This window comes from Colius striatus, chromosome 2 (assembly GCF_028858725.1).
Source record: "Colius striatus isolate bColStr4 chromosome 2, bColStr4.1.hap1, whole genome shotgun sequence".
Lineage (NCBI taxonomy): Eukaryota > Metazoa > Chordata > Aves > Coliiformes > Coliidae > Colius > Colius striatus.
The window spans coordinates 103,263,552-103,280,729 of record NC_084760.1 but is presented as its reverse complement, the minus strand read 5'-3'; the positions used below and the strand labels follow the sequence as shown (position 1 = coordinate 103,280,729).

The window sequence follows — 17,178 nt, the reverse complement described above, 5'->3', positions numbered from 1 at the left end:
GTAATTGAAGGATCCCAACTTCAGATGTACACACACTGGGAATCCACTAGGCTTTACATTTATCATGAAGTAGTATCCCGTTAAATGACTATCACTTTTGATTAAATGTAAAGCAAAGCAAATTCTTACGTAACAATGTTCTCTTACATGCAGTAAGATTAACTGAACAGCAGCTGCTAAATTCAAGCTTAAAATAAAGTAGGGAGAGGGACGTGGGGAAATGATTTATTGTAGTTTTCCAGAACAATAAAAGTTATGCTTTCATTAAAAAAAATATTTTGATCTTCTCTATTACAGGATTCTTTTTAGAAGCAGTTGGTAATACTATGGATATCCTATAGGCCAATATTTTCTTTTACTCCTGAAACTGCACAAACAATCGTGAAAATATGGGTTTTGCATGGTGAAAATAAAAAGCTGTCCATGAGCTCTTCCTTTTTTTTTTTTTTGCAAAATGAAGTGGAAAAGAGGAAACTTAGTTTGATGTAAAAAAAAGGATGAACAATTTAAGTCAAAGGGTTCTATCAGTGACATTTTTTTACAGAAGCAAAGACTTCAGTAAGAAAAAAAACAAACCAACCCAAAAGTTAAAACATTAGTATGCTTGTTACAGTGCATTCAACATGAAGTTGAGGTATATCCCAAGCTCATACAGACCAGTAATACATTCAAACTATAAATGTCATCTGTCAAAAGCAATGAAATGTGACAATTTTAGATGTGTTGCAAATTACTCTGCACTGATAAAGTTAAATAAAGACCCCAGAAGGGCAGTCTGTGCAAATTGGGTAAGTCTAGCTTGGTTTGGAAAATAAATATAGTAAAAATAGCAGGAGAAAGACTGCTAACCACTATGACCACTTCTGTCAAGAACTCAATGATCATCTAGCAAAAGGTTATGGGCTAGAGAAGGTTATGGGCTAGTGAAGGTTACGTTCCAAATCCCTTTCCCCAATCCACCTTTCCTCACACCACTGATAAATGAGAAAGTTATTTATAGTCCTTGCTCTTCCTCTCCTTCACTGATATCAGTGCATTTTAACTTTGCAGCATCAGACATGTAGGAGTTTTACATTTGTTTGCTTTTTATTTACTTGTTTTGTTGGTTGGTAGGTTTTTTGTTGTTGTTTTTTTTTTTTTAAATAAAGGCAGACCCATACTTAGTAAGCAGGCAGACTTAATTGCAGCAAAACACTTTGACACTAGTTTGACCTGAGGAAGTCAAAGTATTTAGCAGTACACTGCAGTATAATGTTATACACTAGCTGGAAAAAAAGTTGTAATGCACTGGAAAAAGCTCACAGGCACATTTAAAAACAAAAGAAGACCACTCATCCCCTCCACATCATGAAGTGACTTTTTTTTTTGTGGGGTGGAGGGAGAGGATTAAGCTAGATGCAAAATTATAACATGGTATCCAATCACATAAATATTGCACTCAGTAGAGATGGCCACTTTTTATGCTTTTCCTTCATGACCTAGAGTGGACCTTCAAAATGATTGCGACAACCTTGCTGGTTTTTGTTTTGTTTCTTTCTTGGGGTTTCTTGTTTGTTTGTTTGGCTTGTTTTCTTTCAACTTGTTTTTTGTGAAGTACTTAATGGTTGGCTAAAAGCAGGTAAGCAGCTTCCTAAAACAGACTGGCAGCACCCAAAACCTGTCATTTCTAAAGACAGTGTAAACTTTGAATATTTTGGAATCCCAGAATGGTGTAGCCTTTGGGCTTGTCCTCACACTGAAAACAGCAGTCTGCTAACTCCATGTCTCAGTCTGCCAGCATTAAGATCTCACATTCACATTTCTGCCAAAGGATTCTAGAAAGAATCAGGAGAGGTATTTTCAGTATTTTCATATTCAAAGGAAGCTCTGTAGCGGTATTGAGAAAAATTAAGCAAAACTTAGACCTTTGGATGACATCATTCATGGAGAATAGCCAGAGTAGATCATTTCCATCCCTGCTTACTTCAGCCCCGACCTCGCTAAATGAACTTTGGGTACAGGCAGCTACACTGTTGTGGCAAGGTCTACCCACTAGCAGCACCCCTGAATTGGGTTGATGTAAAGAGGAATTATCTTCTCATTAAGCTTCCATTTCTGAAACTTTTAAAATAAATTGTGTTTATGCAAATGGGGAAAAGCTAGACTGAGATTCATATGCCATGGATGGCACAGCTTTTAGTGCATTTTGCAGTGCCATTCTGCATCTGCTCAAATTTGCTGAATGAGCAATTCTGCTATTAACCAACAAAGGGACGTAAGGGTATTTCTGCAGTGAGAAGATTTTCTCCAAGTAAAACTATAAACAGAAACCACACCATGGTTCAGGCAGATGTGACTGACACAAGAGCAAGTAATGATGTGCTCCTCCTAATGGCAAATTTGAGGCTGCTACAACCCCACAAAAACCAGGCAGGGATTGCTACAGAGCTCTTGCATCAGAAAGACCTTGGAAATAGCAGTAGATTCCGTAAAAGACTGTATAGTTGAGGGAAGTCTACAAAGATTTCACTTCTAATTTAGTGTGCCTTAATGTTTATTCCTTAGCCTTGTGCAGTTGACATTCCCATTAGCATTCGTAAATATTTAATCACCTAGCGGAGCTCACAAAACTCTGAATATATGTTCTCTTTTCCCCCTTCTTATACTACACTTCAGTATCTGGGCTAATATAATTTCTTAACAATGAGCTAAAGTATGCTGCATGAGAATAAAATATTATAGTCAGGGCCTGGTGTTGCAAAGCTGCCCAGTATCACTGCAACACGAGATACTCTCTCTGGCCCCATTACTCTTTTGCTACAGTGAGAAGTGCTCTCAGTACATCCATCCAACATAATTCAAGACAGAGAACCTAAGAATTCATTCTTTCCAATCTGCAGCCTTCCTCAGCTTTCTGCAAAATAAAGATACATAGGTACGCACACACATACTGAGTTTCCACAGGAATCTGCCTTCCAAAAAACAGAACAAGATGAAAAATTACACAACTTTCCTGCTTCCAAAGGAGATTAAGGGGAGTGGGAGGGAATAATTTACCCAGAATCTTTGACACTTACCAAGATCAAAGACTCAAGAGAAAGATTTGGCATCAACAAAACACTCCTGAACCTGCTTCTACAGCACTAATACTGTTACCAGTCCTTATTGCAAAGTCAAAATTCTATCAGGTCCAAGTGGGACTGTGCATCTGCTGCAGCCTTGGAGATCTCCCTTGGAGTTCTCACCAAAAAGGTCCTTGCAGTTATACACACATTGTGGCCATGACAATAATTTGTCACATTTCACAGTTTGCAATGACCTCATCTTCTAGTGTTTGGTTTTGACATTTTCTTTGCCTTAGCACATAAGCCTTTCTGAAATATTCTGCATCCAAACACCTTTAAACAATCATCCACAGTTAATTACAGGAAATACATCAGAAGACTAAAGTATCACAGACCAGAGAATGAATGGCAGATTCACAGAAGACGATATTTTCCCTAGCTTGAAAAAAAACCACACACAAATAAAGCCAAGAAAATAATTCTAAATAGGGCTCAACCACTCTCCCCTTCATCAGAGAGAACGTGACAGCACACACATTTTGGTGCTCTCAGAAGCCACAGGACAGAACCAGGCTAGGAATTACCACAGTCAAAGGGAATCTGACCTGTTCCCTGGCAAGATATAATCAGCTAAATAAACAAGGAAGAACACTGATTATATTTTTGAAGGTGGTCTTAAAATTGTGCCAGATTGTAATAAGTTACCATTTAGAGACAGAAAATTCTGGTAGCATTTATCTTTGTGGATAATCTGTAATACCTTTTTTGACAACCCACAATGTTGCGTTTTCACAAATTCCACTAATCCTTGGTGAAATATTTGTGTGTAATTAAGACAAACAATTTTTTGGCTGTCGTCTCCTCTCATGAGGCAGAGAGATGGAGCAAGCAAACAGCTTCATGAATAATGAGGCAGACTGGACTTGTAAAGAGGACAGTTTTACTCCTGGCTCTTTCAAACTGGAATATTCTGTTTACTTCTTACTGCTTGCCTCTGTCCTCCTTCCACCTTGCTCTCATGAGACTGGAGGCAATATTCACTTTGATAGGAGCACGCTTTTGAAATTCATGAATGAGGAAAGCTAACCATTGCAGTTATTACAGAAATTTACATATTTTGCAGCAAAAGCAAGAGCAGGAAATATATTGTTCCTGAAAGCTTATTAGAATTAACAAAAGTGAAGTTTCTTCTATACAGGTCGCCAGACAATCTGTATGCCTGTCAGAAACAGGCAGCATGATCAGTATCCATCATGTGCAGTTTGATTTTTTCACTGTTCCCCAAGGAGCAGCACACACAAGGAAACTTTCACTTTGGTTTCTGCTTTGCTTTGGTTCTTTAGGTATGCATTGATTCATACTTTGTACCTTGCACACTGACAAGTAGAAGCTCAAAATGTTCTTTAGTCTTGCCTTGGGTGAGATCACATCTCTTTCACAGAGAAGCTCTAGGCTATGCCAAAGAAGTACAGTTTTTGTTTCAATAAGATCAGGCAATCATTCAAAAGACAGGTTCTGTTTTTCCCCTAAATGTAAGACTTTAAACCCAAAATCTCAAACTTGATTAGAAATTCCGTGAGAAGCCAGTGGAGCACACGAACTGGCAAGAGATACTTCCAAGAGCACTCTTACTTTCTGGAGTAGCTAGCTACCATCTTAGGCACAGCTTCACTTGGTATGACGCATATCTGAAGTTCAGCCAAGAAGATACAGTCAAGATCAGACTGCTGTCCTCTAGGCTGGAAGGAAAACTAACCACCTGGAGGGTGGGAAAGGATCCCTCTTTGTCTAAATCTTCCTTTGCCTCCATCCTCAGGATGGCTTTGCTCTTCTTGTGTTTCTACTCAGAGTGCAGTACTGTGCACGTTTCAGGGCTGGAGAGTCCTCCCACAGCAAGGACTCATGAATTTAAACATGAAAATTTGGTAATGTACAACATTTTTGTACCAGCTGTTGCTGAGACATTTTGACAGTCTAAAATCTACAACCTTTGCACTGATTCACAACCCACGTCTCTGTCCATTTTTCCTACATCATCCTATTTTCTTTCTAGTCTACATTTGTTCTTATGTATTTTACATTCATACTTTTCAAATTTTAAAATTCATATTCTCATAATCGCTACGTTTTTTTCACTTTCTTTTTGTACACCATCTCCCTAGTTCCGTTTCAGCTATTTTCTCTCACATACTCTTTTCTCTGCATACTCACAAATCTGATTTCTATCTAATCTTTTCACCTTTTCAGTTATCTTCCTAATATTCATGTCTTCTATGATGTAAACCATTTCTGTATTGTGTCAAACTATTAGTTCAATCCCATTTCTCTAAAATAAACATTGAGCAGTTACAAGCTAGGTCAGTTCCCCCAAGAAAGTACCATCTTTTCCTCATCCTGATCCTCAGGGACAATGCAGAAATACCAGTGGCAGGATGACTCCAAAGAATACCCTGAGTATGCTTTGCAAAGGAGACTCCAGCAAGATCCCAGAAGCCCAGTGTGTGGTCCTTGCTACGCAACTCAGAGAAATCCCAAGTCCAGAGAGGTTAGGATAAGAACTGATACGCCATTTCTGAGGCTGCCAAACTTTGAATATATTAGTCGTACAACTTTTTTCTGAGTGAAACCATAATTGTTCTTTGAAACATCTAGCAAATGTAGAACAGAAAACTGGTGATACTAACATGAACCTTGGAATTGAAGTAGTTCAGTCAGCTGAACCTACTCAGTAGACACTGCTCCTTTCCTGTTGATGAATCTATGTGTGCTTCAGAGCAGATTATGGTTGAATTATTAGGTTGCTTAAGAACAGGGACAAATACCAACACAGATCTGGGCAGAATATTTAATGTGCATACTAAATGCAGTGTTATTTCCTATCTAAATTTAAGACTCTTCCCCCCATCTTCAACATATATACACATATTATTACAGTTAATAATAGTAGTTTATTTTGTCCTAGCAGCTTTTTGTAACTTAAACATACAGCAATGACAACTACCTATAACCAACTATACCAATCTGAATCCTTTCCCCTCACACTTTGAGCATCCTGAATTCCTCTTTAACTAAAATTCACACAATAAGATATTCTGAGAGGATGGACTATTTACAAAGTTATATATAGTAGCAGTAAACACAAAAAATGGAATAGAATTTTCTAAAATATAATTAAATATCTGAGTTCCTGTCAAAGGTCAGGATTTTAGCTGACACCATTTCACATTAGTTTGTATCAGGAACAGTATGTAGTAGCCAAGACGTCAAATATTTATTTTTGTATCACCTCTCAAAGTACTCTTAGTGGGCATAACATCTCGACTTACCTGCTGCACCTCTTTTTCATTAACTGATTTTATTTATTTGCAATAATAATGACACCTACTATTGTCAATTCCTCCTGCCATTTTGTTTGTTGGCAATCTCTCAAGGATGTATCTGGTTCCTTGTTAAACGTTAATGTTTTGAGACTTAAGCTGACCCTCTCTTCCCAAAGTACCACAGAGAAACAATTTGTTTCAAAGGCCAAACTCACAGCACAGTGCTTTCTGCAGTCTTCGGATTTTGATGGCAGTACGGTAGGCAGAGAAGCGTACGTTGTTCAAGTCAGCTGAAACAACAGAATGGAAGTATGAGCAGCTGTAAAAATAGTGTCCATAACTTTTCCTTTACATATAAATTTTCACATTTTGGAAGAAGTCTTATTTCTCTTCTCTGCAATGAATTAGTAGGATATATCAGAACAAATAAAACGTTAAGTTGGGACTACAGTCCAATCCACAGAATGTCACAGAATCATTGTGGTTGGAAAAAACCTTTAAGATTATCAAGTCCAACCACTAATCTCACATTTCCAGGCCCATCACTAAACTAAACCATAGAACGGTAAGGGTTGGAAGGGACATTTAGACATCATCTAGTCCAATCCTCCTGCAGAAGCAGGTCCATCTAGATCAGGTCGCATAGGAATGCATCCAGGTGGGTTTTAAAAACCTCCAGAAAAGGAGACTCAACACCTTCCTTGGGCAGCCTGTGCCAGGGCTCCCTCACCCTCACAGTGAAATCGTTTTTTTCTGTTTAAATGGAACTTTTTGTGTTCTGGTTTCAATCCCATTACTCCTTGTCCTGTTGCTAGATATCATCAAAAAAAGGGATGTCCCAACCTCCTGACACACACCATTTATATACTTATAAATATTAATAAGATGTCCCCTCAGTCTCCCTTTCTCTAGACTAAAACAGACCCAGTTCCCACAGTCTTTCCTCATAAGGAAGATGCTCCAGTACCCTGATCATCTTGGTGGCCCTGAACTGGACTCTCTCCAGAAGTTCCCTATCTCTCTTGAGCTGAGGAGCTCAGAACTGGACACAGGACCCCAGATGAGGCCTTGCTAGGGCAGAGTAGAGGGGGGGCAGAACCTCCCTCAACTTGCTGGCCACATTTTTCTTGATGCATCCAAGAATGCCATTGGCCTTCTTGGCCATGAGGGCACATTGCTGGCTCATATCCCTCAGTGTTTCATCTGTGTGTCTTTTGAATATCTCCAGAAATGGTGACTCCACCATCTTCTGTTCCAATGCTTAATAACCCTCTCAGTGAAAAAGTTCTTCCTATTGTTTACTGGTAGGGAAAACCTCCTGATTCTTACTGTATATGGCCTTCAGACACTGGCACATCAGAAAGCTTAACACTATCTTGGAAGATATAATACATTTACTAGAGTTTTGCATACTTATAATGCAGTAATTAGTTTCCACACAAGTGCTCAAATAGAGTATTTTTCTAAAACAATTTACAATTCCATCAGAAACCATACGGGAAACAGAGGGCAGTAAAGGTCACAGTAATAGGAAAAAAGAAAAAAAAAAGGCTTTTGAAGCTATACTTTCTATGCCATGACATTGTAACCAGTACTTTGAAAGGGGCAGTGAAATAGCTGTAAGCTGTATTTAGATACCAATGGGTATAGCAACATTTTTTCTCTCTTTTATTTTACCCTTTTACTCCGTAGAAGGGGGAATTTCACAATAAATGCAGACATTGGCAGGGCATGTTGAACTAGTTGTACCAAAATATGGTTTAGCCTTTACTGAAAGCAAAGACAGTCTCATTTGTTACAAAAATTAGTTCCCTGCTGACCATGCTTTCAACACGTAGAGAGTCTGCATTATTGGACAATCCCTCATGGATTTAAAAGAAATAAACAAGATACTGCATTAAAGCATAGAATCAGAGCATATCGTTCAGAATTAATATTACTGGAAGGCAATGCACGTGATGTGAGCAAGGCAGTAGGTTTCATGCAAAGTGTGACATACTGCAAAGCAGAAAATGCTCTGTTACACATAGCTCATGGCAACTTGGAAGAGATCAGCATACAAATGCAGCTTTTACTCATGAATTGAACATTGCCTAATGCTTTATTTTAAGAAATGCACTCACCTAAGGACTGGAAGAGATCAGTCATTTTAGGATGATCCCAGGAAGTTGTCTGTGTCTCATGACTACAAAGGAATGACATAATCAAAGTTTCAGGCAACACACATACACACTACCAAAGAACAAAAATCCAAAGATATCCTGATTTTCTGTGTTTAAGCGGCAAAGAATCCCTTCTCTGTACTAAAATTCATGTTATGTGTCACTCAGCTCCTTGATTTTTTAATCAGAAAGTTAGACAGAGAATAGCACATCCATATTTAACAATATTTAGTTTTGATTCTGAGTGTGACTGTACCAGTTGAATTCTGATCCCGCAGCTAAAAGGCACACCAGTAAGTAATAAAATGAAAAACTTCATGCTGCTGTAGCACAATAAATGCATCCACGTCAAAAAATCATCATTAAGCCAACAACAAAAAAGGATATATCTGGGTTTGGTGCAGTGCCAAGGTAAAGGCAAATGACTGTCCAGCATTCTCAGAAACCCTTGTATAATAAACCTGTCGTATTTTATAGAGAATAAGAATACATGCAGCTTCAGTAAAGAGGAACAGAAAACATAATGGTTCATATTGATGAAATTATTAAATAACTTCAAATCTAGTCAAGAAGCTGCCCATAATTGGCACTATCATGTCAAGCAGGATGTCATAATTATCATTTTGACTATTTAGAATTGATTTCTGTTGACAAACTACATTGCAAATGCCCACAGAAAATAATCTGTTACCAGTTTAATAAAGTTTGTTTGAAAGGAATTGCTTCGACTCGACTTTTCCGACCAAGAACCTCACTCCCTCAGTCAGAAAAACAAAATAAACAAAACAAAAAAAGACCAAGGGTGGTGATTTTACTATTAACATCATAAGTGAAAAGGATTTTTTTAGGATTTTCTGAGGAAAGCTTCAACTAAAACACTTTCAGACTTGTCCGTTAAAAGTAATGGTGGGTGGTATGACAAAAACTTTAAATGTATGTATTATGCATATATTAAAGTATTTCCGCTCTACTTTAAATGCTGAAATATTAGCACAAAACATTGCATGTCAAAAGATACAATTTAGCTGAGTGAAACCCTGTTTAATGCCTCTGAAACTATCATGTCAAAATTAGCCATTGGTGGTAAGAACTTTCCAGAATCACAGACTTTATTTCTGGGTTCTCTATTTTCCAACATTAAAGAATATGTTTCCATGGAGAAATGTATTTCCTACTTGTGAGGAACTGCAAGAATATCATCTGGAAAGCACAGTGGAAGTGCAAAGTTTTATTAGCAGCAAATGCCTCTTTTCTTACAATAAATTGTAAAATTTTGCTAGGTTCAGAGACCTTTTATCTTAGTTTTCATTTTTTTTCAAAAGAAAAAAAAAATAATTCTTACCTGCCACCCCTCCCCCCCAAAAAAAAAAATATACTGATATGTGCATCTGTAATGCTTAACTAGGATGTGGTCAGACTCAATTGCAATTTAGATTCCATTTTCTAAGTAATTTAAAAACCCATATGCAATGAATAAGAGCTGGTATTACCAAACTTTTCCCTTAAATCAAGTTCCCAAGATTTAGGAACAAACCAGAGTTTCATTATGTTTCATAGAGTTTCAAACTGTATGTTTTAAAAGTACACATTTTAAGTAGCATCTTCATCTGAAAGATTAAAAACCACTTTAATTGTGACAACATGCCATGCAAAAACGACAGTATTTTTTCTATTTTGTAGGTGCTTAACATGAAGCAGAGAAATTGATGGAGGTACCAAAAACCTCTTTATCCTGCACTACAATCTTATTTCTCCATTTAATGTAGTCAATACATGGATGGCTAAGTTTTCTCTTTACACAGAACATGAAATTTATACCTGATAAATAATGACCAGAGAATGTCTTACATTTCTCTTTTTATTTGAAAGAGAAATATATTTGTTCCAGACTGTGCATAGATTGAGTTTTAAAAACTTATCACTCGTTTCTTTTGTGTGCTACACAGGTTATGTGATGCAGGAGGCCCAATGAACATCACGTAGTGGAACTGGAAAAAAGGCAAGAGAGAATCTCTTCACCTAGCCTTGTCAGTACTACCTGGAAGCTGCTAAATGACTAGACAAGGTGAACATGATTGTGTCAGCTTCACACCAAGACATCTAGCAAGAAAACTATTCACAACAGCTGAGCAATCCAGCAGAGAACAGAATGAGCTCAGAGTGAGAGAATCATCAGCTCAACAGAAGCAGCAATTCCACTGTTGTGGGGAGTGCTGCTACCACCACCAAATATATTCCATAGATAGCCTACAGTTAAGACAAAAGATACCAAAGGCAGATTAATCTGGGTAGAGCTGAGGAAAACAAAATGTGACTGTAAATTTAAAAAGAGCTATAAAAAACTGAGGAAGAGGGCAGGAATCAGCCTTAACAGTGACATTTCTTAATGCAAAGTTTTGTTTGATAACCATTTCATAATACACTGGGACTTCTATGCAGACAGAAGCTGATTTTCAGAGGATGAAATAAAGGGGTGTGCAGATAACCTTCCCATGCTACAAATAAAACTGTCAGAGAAAGCAGTCATTGTATTAGGCGCACCAAACAGGAGGCATACAAGACAAAGTGCTTTCTGGTGATTTGGTTTGTAAAGCAGGCCTTTGAAATAAGATTCATCTTTCTCTGCTGTAGCTACAGTAGCTTTTTTGTTATTGATCTGAGACTAATGCAAGCAGATCAAGCACTGAAAAAAAAAAACCTACAGAAACTACAGCACTGGACAGTCTGTAACACGATACAGACTTGATGAAACGGGGGGAGATCTGTCTGACCAGGACCTCATAGCTCCTTTATGCAAGTTCATGACACAGCAACCTATTCTCAAATACACACCATAGTAGTTACAATTGTCTGTCAAGTCATTGCCCAGAGTAAAAGCAGCTGTGTATTACTTGTGTAAACAAATAATACAGACCTATGAGTACAAGAAAACTGATAAAAGATTTTCTTTATACACTTTCTTTATATGTAACTTCTATGTGTATGTGAAAGATGTCATCCTTAGAGCAAAGGACCAAAAATTGCTAATTAGAAAGTAAGCAACTAAAGTAGTATGCAATTACTTTACAGAAGTGCTCCTGTCATTTTCTGAAGATTTCCAGGCAATATGATTTTACTGCACCACAAAGACAGCTCCAACTTGATTCCTCCAGATTCTAGTAAGTCCCAGAAGGTGATTAGAACTGAATGGATTGTTTTTACTACAGGAGACAACAGGAAGTCTTCAGAAAATTCAGCCATTCTAGCAACTATCTGCTAAGAATGTGAAGAAATGCCATTCTTTTAATAAAAAACAATCTGTGATTACCAATGACAGAAAACTAAACCTGCAGAACTGTTAAAGGAAATCTAAACTTGGAATGATGCTGAAGCATGATCAAAAAAGATGAATTTCCCATGAAAACTTGTGAAAATACATGGAAAGTTTGTCATTTTCAGCCATCTCACTGAACTTCTGCAAAGGCTCAAAACAAGCATTTAACCAAGAGTAGACAAATCCACAGTCTTCCCTCTCCATTACAACTACCCTGGCAGCTCTGTCCCAGATTGCAGTGACTCTTGTGACAAGGAACACCTTCTCTCACAAGTACTCTACTAACTTCAGGAAGAAGGGGAGGTGATACTTGATGTATAGGTGAATAGTTGGGCTCATTATCTTCTTGCATGTAAATGGCACTGGATAAAAAGAACTTTTCAAGATTCAAAGGAGCCCAGGTTATGAGATTTCATTTGGCACAGTGGATGGCCAAAAGAAGTTTCTGTTACAATAGAAGTGAGCTGGTCTAAGAGCAGTAACACAAGCAATGTGAATGTTATACCCTTTCCCATAGCTCAGCCAGGGAAGAATTACAGAATCATAGAATCTTAAGGGTTGGAAGGGACCTCAAAGAATTACCTAGTCCAAACCCCCTGCCAGAGCAGTACCACCTAGAGTAGGTCACACAGGAATTCATCCAGATGGGTTTTCAATGTCCCCAGAGAAGGAGACTCAACAACCCATCTGGGCATCCTGTTCCAGTGCTCCCTCACCCTCACAGCGAAGAAATTCTTCCTTGTATTTCTTAGGGACCTCTTATGTTCCAGTTTATACACATTGCTCCTTGTCCTGTCACTGGACATCATTGAGAAGAGCCTGGCTCCATGATTGAGCCACAAGAGAATTCACCCAGTATTATCTTTTGACTAGTATCAAAAGCCTGAGTTATTCAGTGAGACCCTCCTAGGTCTCTTCTGCCAAATTTACTGGCATAATATAAACCACACAGCAAAACATGCATCCGTGAATAGATTACATGACAAAACAGTGTAATTTAAGAAATCTAAATGTGTAAATTTGTGTAAATTTCACTAAAAATAAACACTACAGTCATAAAATATTTCATAAAACTACATATTAATGAAGGGCTCTAAAGTTTAAATGATAAACATTTATCTTTACAATCTCTTATCCATTATGTTTGCTGGCAGCTTTCTAATTACAATTGGCAAAGATAATCCATGTTAAAAACACTTCCTAGTTGTAAATAAAGAGCTCAGAAACAGTTAGCATGTCATTTAAGTTGTGATCTCTAGAAATAAGAGAATAGTCCTGTTAAAATGAATGGAGTAATTTGCATATTTCCAAGTGTTTCAAGCTGCCCATGGAGTTAAAAAAAGCTCTGAATTTATTCCCTTTCAGCTTTTTGTCTACAAGAGATGAGTTTCTTAGTACAGACAAGGCCTATGTCTGTGTTGATAAACACTGACAAACACAAGAGCAAACATTGAAACAGTACTCTGGTGTTAAGTAGTTTTCTGTTCTGGTAGCCATTTGCATTACCTGAAACCAGGATCTTTACTGATCACTAATGAATCAACAACACTTAGAAAGCTGACTTTGCTGCCCTTGCCAAATTCCAAATGGCATATCACCACTCAATAAATATGTCAAGGTGTTTTATTTAGATACTCTTGTTTGGGTTGTTTTGTTGGGATTTTTTTAAGTCCATTAAAAAATATTGGTTTGTGGTGAAAAATGGTAACGAATATTAACGAAACAATTTATATGCAGATATGTTGAAAACCCTCCAGAGAAAATGTACTACTCCATTTCTTTAATAGAAAATGAAGACCAGCACAGGAACTGGTAATTGAAGAAACTCTCAGAAACTGAAATCTGTATTACCTCTTTCTACAAATTGTACTTTCTCTTCTAAGGGAAATACTTCTTAATACTTAGAAGAATGGGATTATGGACAGAACTAGAGAAAGGGAAAAACAAAAACCTGCTTCCCAATTCTATTAGTTTCCCACTCTGCCCCATGCCAGCACTAACCAAACATCAGGAAAGATTTCCAGAAGAGTATAGGAAAAAGTGGAGAAGCAGAAATTATTTATTATTCCCATCCCCTATAAAACTGAACATGATATAGGAGATGATAAAATGAGACTTTTAAGATGTCGATGGTAAAAGACTCTACAAGATAACAGAAAAGTAACCAGGGTGACTACAGATTTTGATATTAATTTAACAATTACGTTGAGAAATTGCTCTCCCTATCTAATGACCTGTATGGGAATAAACTCACTGCAACCCCTTCTGTATTACCCTTTTGTTTCTTCTGCACAGTACAAATATCTAATAATTTATAGCACTGAAAGGTACGCAGCTGAAGAATGCCTAAATTATAGTTAAAAGAACAGCAGAAAATGCCAGGGTAATTATGTTTTCCGTGCATTCAGTTCATCATGTTTTCCCTGAAGATGTTTAATGATTATATGTAGCATTACCTTTTCTCTTTAGATCATTTTTATTGAACTTCTATGTAATACAGGCTTTATATTTTTTTTATTTTCTCTTATAAAGGCCAAGCATGTCTTATTTGTGTGATTCAAATAGTTATTTGAATACAGCAGAAAACTCTTCTTATTAAATCTCAAATCTTTGCAAACCAATTTATGAAATATATATTCAATGGCAAGTTTGCCAAACCTGTTGTCTAAACTACACTTTTATTACCAATAGTGCATTAGTAAATACTGTGCCTGCTGTGCTGCATCCCCCTCCACAGTGCTCATTAGCCCCATGCTTTTATATGAAGTATGAAAGATGACGATCTTTTAACAGATTTTACAAACTAAGGTTTTCATTCATTGAATTCTAATGCAACAAAAAAGAATCAGGTTACAAAAACCACAAAAATTTCTACCAATTGTTGTTGAGACAAAAATCAAACACTAGACAAAAAAAGGACTAAATAAAAATCCCATGAAGCCATTTTGCAAATGTAGCTTACATAGTAAGACAATTCAAGAGGAGAAAAGAGGTAGGATAAATCATGTGTATAGGTTCAAGTTCAACTAAATATTCACCATATCCCAGGGCATGCACACCTTGATAAACCCAGATTCATGGAATTATAAATTCTTTCCAGCCAAACAGAACAGTTGCTCCTTTCCAAAATGCCTTAAACCCAGACTGCCTCTGTCTGAACTTATAAGGCAGAGGAGTTTGTATACCAGCTTTTTAATCTTTTACATCCTTCCATTACCTGATTAAATATGACATCAGAAAGAATGGACATGCCAACTGTTAGTAAATGGAGTGGGGAAAACAAACTGGATTCCAAAGCCACTATGGCGTGCTGGCAGAGAAAGGACCTCTTTCTCTGAGACAGTTCTCTCTAAGCATGTAAATGCAAGTTATGTCTGCCCTCAGGAAACAAACAGAATACATGCAACTCATCTGAAAATACAGACATCTTGCATCATCTTTACATTCGCCTTACAGATCCACTGCTACCTGAAGTGCTTCCTCCTGCCTTCTCAGCTGCAGTTCCCTAATTTTTTTAAAACTCCATTCCCCATCTGCAATAAAACTGAAGAGTGCAGTTTTGGGGTTTTTAAGTACTCATCTCAACAGAGATACAACTATATCATCATCTTCTGCAGGTATGTCACTTCCTGAATATTTTACATTTCTCATTCAGGGACACTCACAAAATGAAGCAAACAAAATGAAGAAATTTATCAAGAACTAAAGTAGTCTGATTTCAATTAACACTTCTCTTCCAAAGTTATTTTTTAAAAATTCTCAGTTTTAGGCCATCAATCATTGAGTCATACTTTTATTGTTCTTGTTCTGCTATTTTCCTTTCTTACCCCACAAAATGAATAACTGGTGCCTTAAACATTCTCTCTGAACATACAAGTCTTGCTGTAAAGATAGTGAATATAATTTCTCTTGAATGATAGAGATTCATCATAACTGTTCCTTCTACCTGTATTTTACATCAAAAGCACCTTGTTCAAAGAGGTTAGTACAATTAAACAAAAAAGAAAATTAACTTAATCTTTGACTCTTTCCCAGAATTTCCTTCTATATAAACAACCACCATTAAATCCTGTTAATTGTTTTCTTGATTACAAAAGCTCATGTAATCAAATAAGTTTTTGTGTCATCATTGTTCTCCTCTCTTCTTTATACCTGAAATTAGGGAATAGACAAAGAACTAAAAGAATATTGAAAGCTAAGAGTACTCTTCAGCCTGATCATATGAAAACAAATGAAGTTCAGAATTGGCTCTTCTCTGCTTTATTTTCCACAACTTTGTTTTATCCAGCTGCTGCTGCCAACATTGGAGTTTAAATCAGTAAGAAGCAGTAAGAAATGAAAGAAACTACCAAATTCAGTCTGCTTGTCCGACTGCAAAGCTGATCAAATTCAGTACTCCTCCTCAAGTTTTTTAAAATAAATAAATTCTACCAGTTACATGTAACATCATTCTTCTCTTTCAAAATACAAGTATCAAGACATTGCTTCAGCAGCATGTCTCCTATTAAAAATACTGAAAGATTACTGGAAAAGTCTTGAGATGCACTAGTTAACTGTTGACTTCATTAAAATCATTCTCAAAATATACCAGTGACCTCTGCTCCATAAAGACCTCAGTCCTACAGAGAATTTGCACTATACTTCTGCCCCTTTCACAAACTTCCCGTGCAAGACAATTAAAACAATTTGAGATGCTGGGGTTTGTTTCTCAGTCCTCACTGGCTTCATTGCTCCATCTAGCTCCAGGGAAGCCAACACACTATCAGAGCAAGCCCACAGTGGGTATTCTGCCACCAAGTTGTGTGCTTGCAGGATTGCACCTAGTGCACACATTGCAAAGACTGACTTCTTTAGCAAAAGATTTCCTAAAAACTGAACTCTGACTGAGGTGGGGCAATGCCTAGAAACTCAAAAAATTTCAAGAAATATTGTGAAACTAGAACAAAAGGAGGTACATATGAAATATTCAAGTCAAAAATATTTTCTTTGCTCTGTACAGATAAGAATCTTTAATCTTAGTTTGTTCCATCTGTTGTGCTGGTAGAACTATCCATCCCATCTCTATCCTCCAACTCTGAACGCACCTGGAAGTTTACATCCAGTAAAAACTCCCAACTGATTCTACCAGCTCTGATCAGGTACAGCAGGAACATGAATTGCCATCTTTTAATGGCCACTGAGGACATATCCACAACAATGAAAAAAAGCCTGTCTCAGGGTAGTTTTCCTCTTGGCCTCTGCAGTTTGGTTCTTCAGCATTGTCTTTCAATTACTGCTGTAGGTGTGATTATTTTAATTGCACTGCTGCCTGGTTGGTCTGTCAGAGTGTATCCACATCC

At 37.2% G+C, this 17,178-nt stretch overlaps 1 protein-coding gene across 12 annotated transcripts in view; it reads right to left on the bottom strand.

The window, feature by feature from the left end:
• Nucleotides 1-17,178, bottom strand: part of UTRN (utrophin) — a 367,525-nt gene that overhangs the window by 52,364 nt on the left and 297,983 nt on the right. For all 12 annotated transcript variants that reach the window (XM_061991642.1, XM_061991648.1, XM_061991644.1 and 9 more), the window contains 2 exons: nt 8,488-8,549; nt 6,580-6,654 (listed from right to left, as the gene is read on the bottom strand). In XM_061991642.1, the coding sequence (XP_061847626.1) occupies nt 6,580-6,654; nt 8,488-8,549 (137 nt within the window). The remainder of the gene's footprint in view (nt 1-6,579; nt 6,655-8,487; nt 8,550-17,178) is intronic.